General features: G+C 34.2%; 1 protein-coding gene across 1 annotated transcript; it reads right to left on the reverse strand.

Annotated features, from left to right (window-relative positions):
* Positions 1-1,201: 1,201 nt before the first annotated feature.
* Positions 1,202-6,070, reverse strand: LOC102804404 (uncharacterized). Its single transcript, XM_085506215.1, has 6 exons — positions 5,932-6,070; positions 4,332-4,401; positions 3,959-4,225; positions 3,077-3,411; positions 2,404-2,702; positions 1,202-1,366 (listed from the first exon to the last, which is right to left on the reverse strand). Exons 1-6 carry the CDS (start codon positions 5,992-5,994, stop codon positions 1,354-1,356), a joined length of 1,047 nt encoding a protein of 348 aa, XP_085362341.1. The 5' UTR covers positions 5,995-6,070; the 3' UTR covers positions 1,202-1,353.
* Between the last annotated feature and the right edge of the window lie 285 nt (positions 6,071-6,355).

The following is a 6,355-nucleotide window of genomic DNA, read 5'->3' on the forward strand; positions in this document are numbered from 1 at the left end:
CATCTAGAATTAAAGATATGTCCAAATAGTTATATTTCCATGTTGTGAAAATGTGTTGCAATTTGTGACGGGTTGGCCCCCTTTTTTTGCTAGAATGGCTGGACTATTGGGCAAACACGTTGCACTATTATGATGGTGTTGGACACTCAGTGGCACTTGATATGTATGAATGAGAACCATACATATAATTGCTAAGTATGTTGTGCCCGCGCTACAGGTGCCGCTCTTAATGGCATACTGGTCATTCGAGGCACTAGCTGACTATGTGGCCGATGAATGTACATGTGTTGTAAACCAAATGATATTTAACACAATAGACTGTGTACCGTCATGATGAATACCGCATATTACTACATGTTCATGCTTTTGCCTGGTGATGAGGATACACGATTCGATTGATCCTAAAATCTGGTGATCTGGTTCACATACAGCCATAGGAAAGGAAACCTGACGCAGTTGCAAAAGTAGATTTCAATACTTCAATTAATGAACTCCAGTTGTTGCTACATGGACTCCACACTGGACTTTCACGACTTGACACTCAATGGGAATTTCTGATGCTGAATATTCATACACGGACACTGGCCGGACCTGGACTTTCAGTTATTATACTATTATATAATTTATATACTATATTCTTTTACTGTTTATTTATAAAATATTTTCAAAAATATATCTTAGTATTCAATGTTTTTTTCTCATGCTTGCCTCGTTATTGTTACTGCTGTGGTATGTGCATATGTGTCGTCATCAACTTTATTCCTTACTAGCTAAGTATTCAAATCAATGAGTGTTGAACTACTAAAGGGGTGGTCAATACTCCCCTGGGCATATCCATACCAAGCATATGATTTGTTGTACTTGATACACTGTGGTTTCACATTGTTTATATGTGGCGTCATATATACAATTGACTACTGCATTATTGCCTCTATTTCAGTCTTAATTATTGCCACGTTACACACATTTTATAACTTTAAACCGGTGAGGGAAATATTGAAAATTATGGGGTATTTTTGACCATGACCGTATGACAAGACCATCATTTGTATTTATAAGGTAAAATTAAAATAGAAATATACTCATTACTATGGCATTACTAATAACATACTCCAAAGTATTATCACACACTGGCGAAAAAGTGAAGTAATACGTAATCACGTGTTTTATAATATGGTGAACAAACAACAACCACATATAGTTCTGATGATATGTAGCACCTTATTTATCTATAAATATAACAGCATGCATACACCGTAAGTGAAACTCGAATGTGCATCCTAATTATTTTGAATTACAATATAACTTTTGTTATGCTAATGAGATACTGTTTGTGTCCGTTTACACCATTAGTTAGTAATCACAGCTGGAAAAAAGAAGAACGAAATATAAGTTGTTTTCAAGTCATGTTAACATTATTTCATGTTCAGAATTGTCCGTGGAGTTTAGGTTAAACTGCTCTCATCTATATTAGTTGGTATCAATTATAATACTTGCGAATCAGCTTGAAATGAAATGCACATTCACCTATCATTGTGACATACAAATGTCCTCAGAGTTATAAGCTGAAAGATGATTGTGAATATGCATGAAATATGTTACCATTTATTTTAAAGAAGAGGCATATTAAAACCATTTGTACTCGTCATGTTGTATGCGCAACATTTTACATTCGCCGAAAATGATTTTTGTGTAACCAGTTTAGTATATCATTCAAATACCATAGGCTACTAGCAGGTTTTGAAAGAAACTCCTTTGTTGAACAATTTATTAATAAATTTAAAAGTATTAACAAATAACAGTACGGCGCGTTTTTATTAAAACCGTAAAAATGTATGATAGATATGTGCAATACAAACGCATTTGATTAATTTGTGATTTGTTGTAGAACCAACAAACTGCTTGTCTTTAATAGTGTTTTGTTATTATTTGAAAATATAATGTATGTTCAAATTGTCCTGGTTCCTGGTAATATTCAATCTTTCTTACACCTTTAATATAAAAAGCGTATCTAAAGACATTTTCCAAGCAGCATTTTCCTTTTTAACTGTTGGTACTGAAACATGAGCATCATATCGAAAATGCAGTAATGACAACACATAATACCAATAGTTGAAAATTCCACTAAGCTTATAATTACACGTAAGTATTGTCTACAGAGAAGTCACCACTGTCATAATTAGCAATAACTGACTTCAAATAATGTTTTGTTGCTAGATTATGTGAGAATCGTCATACAATAACAGAAGACGCGCCAAACGACGTCCTGACAGTGATACCAACTGTTCATTTGACTTTAGTCATATTCTTGTCTAAATAAAATTAATTTATTTTTTAATATTTACATTAAGATTTCATTACGAACTTAAATTGTTTGTACAAGTCTATAAACTGACAACTCACCTTTCAGGAACCATCCAACTCTCCCCAAGTTCATAGATATCGTTCTTAGACAATATTTGCCCATTAGGTTTCATGAAATCATCGTTAGGGTCACCATTATAATTTCCCAGTAATCCGCATACTTTACCACGCATTGCAGGATCCTTTAAATCGATGTTAATGCCGCGTATCGTCTTGGTCCAAATCAAAGAAACTCGGGGATACCATAGTTCAACGTACATGTGCTCATCTATGATGTTTACAGTACCTTCTTCGTTTCCTATTACAGCCGTTGAATTGGTGAACAAATTTCCTTTGATCTATGGAGCAAATGTTGTGATGATGTCAAAATTGTAATGAAGCGAAGTAATGAAATAGTAATTATTTTATGTTATCTATCAATCCTGTAATCCCCACTAAATTCATTATAATGGCTAGCTGTAACCATGATACACACTATTCTGAGTTTCATCTATGAGTTAAGACAAAACGCTCCTGCACAAGCCACGTTGCAACTCTTCGTTTCAGCGGATATACAACAATACAACAAGTATTGATCCAAATTCGTCTAGTGACGAATGACTAATACACACAAGATCAAAATATATTACTATTATACTATTATATGTGCGTTGCCTTATTGGCGAAAAATAAAATATTGAAGATAGTAATAGAAACATGACTTCTATATTACCAAGAATGCATTGTTCTTCAATATACGTAACAACAGTTTTCCCCCAACATAAATATTAACTGTCTCAATTCGTGTCAATGGCTTGGCTCGTAGTTCGGAATATTTCCCACGAAAGTCAGCAGTGATTCTAAATGATGGGTTCATTGTACTCGTGCAGTCTTGGGTGAGTATATATGTACAAACTTTTTTAAGACCTTGGAAGTTATACTTCACTCCATCGAATGTTGTGAAGTGGGGGTCTTTTTTCACTCCTGCGTCAGGTTCAGGTAATACTAATTGTTCTGATGTCGACTCATTTTGTTTTTCTAAAGTCCACTCTGTTTCGGGTGTCAAACCTAATGCATAACACAAATGCATGCTGTCAATAATGAATTATAATGTATTGATGCTAACCTGAGAAACATAGAATCAAATTATTGCTACCCTAAGTATTCGATGACAAGTGAAGTGCAACTGAACTAGCTACATTGCAATTTCATTAAACTATATAGTTCAGTTATTTTAGGGTCCCATATTTTGCGTTGTTGGCAATTTTTTGTAAATTGAGTAAAAGCCATGAATTGAAAAAACTAGGGTTACCATTGACACAATGATCAATCGGTTTGATGTGAACACGCTCGATAATTTGGTATGGAAGTAGGAATGGTTACCATTGATAGTACAAAATTGATTCTCCATTTATAACAGAAACAGTTATTGATGGAGGGGTATTCCAAGAACATTTATTGCAAGTTTAGGTTCGTCTTTAAATCTTAAGCCAGTAAATTAGATATATTAATACAATACGGAAGGAACAATACAGTAAACATAAATAATTTGCATCTATTTTGGAGGTTTGCACTTGCAGCTAGTTTGCATTGTGTTATGTTAACTGTTACTCACATGGTTCCAAGACTCGCTGTTCATAAGTCTTTGTTTGATTAATTGTTAGATATACCCACGTAGCCCACGGACCTTTCCCTCCAAGAATTACTTCCTCTGTCATGTTGTTTTGACCAGGTGGTAGTGTCACTTGTCCCGAAGCACTGACACCATCAGTGCTATTTAATTGAAAATCAATAATGGCTTGTTGTTCATCATCTTTATTCACTTCAATTGTTAGGTCAATTCGGCTATTGCAGTCTTTCCAAATCAAATTCATTTTAAGGTCTGGAAAAAAAAACATGTACAGAATTGTCAGACAAATATATCATGCAAAATAATATTTAGTATATGCAATACACTGAATGACTACAAAACTCAAAATAATATTTACCTCGTTTAGCTATGTTGTGCTCCTCATTATCATCTACTCCACTTGGATCCAAGTAATGATATCCTTTACCCTGTATGGTTTGATTGATGACAAACACAAACAATAGTCAGTAACCAACTGGTTAAGGAATTATAGAGCGAAATGCTTATGGTGAACACAACATGTAAACAAAGTGTAGTATTTGAAAATATTATTCTGAAAATTTGAAATCTGTAATTAAAATCTAAATAGTGCTTTTTTGCCATTCTTGCTTGAAGGACTGTAAATACTATGAGCATCCTGTTTCTGCTTCTGTCGCATTCATTGCCTTGAATTGTCTGGATCAGCCATTTGTCTGCCTTCATAAGTTTGTATAGAACATAACATCAAAGGGTAAGCCAAACCAGTTTTTTTGTAGCGTTTATTTGAATACAAATTCACAGTGATTCGTTTGTGACGATGCTACAGTAACTCAAACAAAGTAACATTCTCATTGCACACAAACTTTAACGAAATATTCCAAATAGCTAAAAAACAGTTAAAAGCTCACAGAGTTTACTATTTCAGTGCCGGTACAAGATGAGTTGCTGCCCAATTGACAAGGCCTGAACGCGTCATATAGGTTAGATTTTCCAGATTAATTGCGGATGCAGTATAAAATCACTTGCGTCACTGGGCGTCAACGAGGCTAAACATATAACGTGAAGAGCAAGCTGATAATAGAACAGTGTAAAAAACATCATCTATTCGGTTTGTAAACCATTTAAATAATTCAAAATTTTCTGTAATAGATATAATAGTTACTTTTGAGATATAAATGAGCACATGTATGCAATCAAATCTCACAGTTTTATGTAATCAACTGATTTTTCAAATTATTACCCAATATGTTTAGATTCCAAAGAAATATGTTTGATTAAACTTATGTTTCTCTTAATATTATTAAGTATTTTTTTCGAGGGTGAATATATTGTTCACACGATATTATAGTTTACTGATAGTTACGCTAGAGGCAGTTAACAGGCCGAGGATCTTACTAGTTCCGCGACCCTAAATAGACAGTTAATTACCGCCAGATTCGGAATTGCTGTATTTTAATGAAGTAATAATGCTCATTTGTCGGGTTTTAGCTCTTTAAGTCGAACGGTCATCCATTCATATAGCTCGACTATCTGGTTCCAATCCAGGGTGTTGCTGCTTAAAATATGTGCCGCGTGTTTAAATAATGAAGGGAACTTTATGGTCGTCACCTGAGTCATGTGAGAAAAACCAAGTTCTGCAAAGCATTCCTCTCCGATTAATTGGGTATTGTTGAGAACAAAGAGTATTTTCACAGTAAACAAGCATTTTTGAACAGTACTTTCTTAACATGCGGGGCAAAAACCTTCCAACATCGAACAACAGCATAAGGCCACAAAGTAGTATTACTGTAATTATACACCAATGTCATCAAACATACACGGGTTTTAAGAACGTATGGAAACCTATGTGTTTGTGATTTCCATACAAAATTAATGTTTCCAATTAAAGTGAATTTTATGCGAGTAACATGATACATAAGGATTGATGTTATCTGCGAGCCCATATGGACACATATTGTGTGTTGATTAACCTAACTTACCTTTACAATCAATACAACACTTAAAAGCAGGGTAGTCACAGCTATAACATTGACAACGACCATCTTGATATGCAGCTATATGATACCTCAATGGAATAGATGCAGGGCAAACGTCGCTAGTGAATAATATAGACTATCTATAGAGATTGATTTCTAATTGATTATTCGATATGACGTCAGCATATGGTCATATCATAATATCATAAGCATATGGTTACACATCTAAAGGTGTTAAAGCACAGGAAGCAGATGTTACGCTATCAGGAGCATTATCTTTTTTGTGCACACAGTGTCGCCTATTACTTCATAGTTCAAAGAGCATGGGTTACAGTTGTTTTATTTAACTACGCCATAACTATGTTGATGAGTATCAAATGTTACTTCTAATAATGTTATTAGGAATTATAAGTACAAAGATGGTACA

Source organism: Saccoglossus kowalevskii, chromosome 12, assembly GCF_978046115.1.
Source record: "Saccoglossus kowalevskii chromosome 12, keSacKowa6.1, whole genome shotgun sequence".
NCBI lineage: Eukaryota > Metazoa > Hemichordata > Enteropneusta > Harrimaniidae > Saccoglossus > Saccoglossus kowalevskii.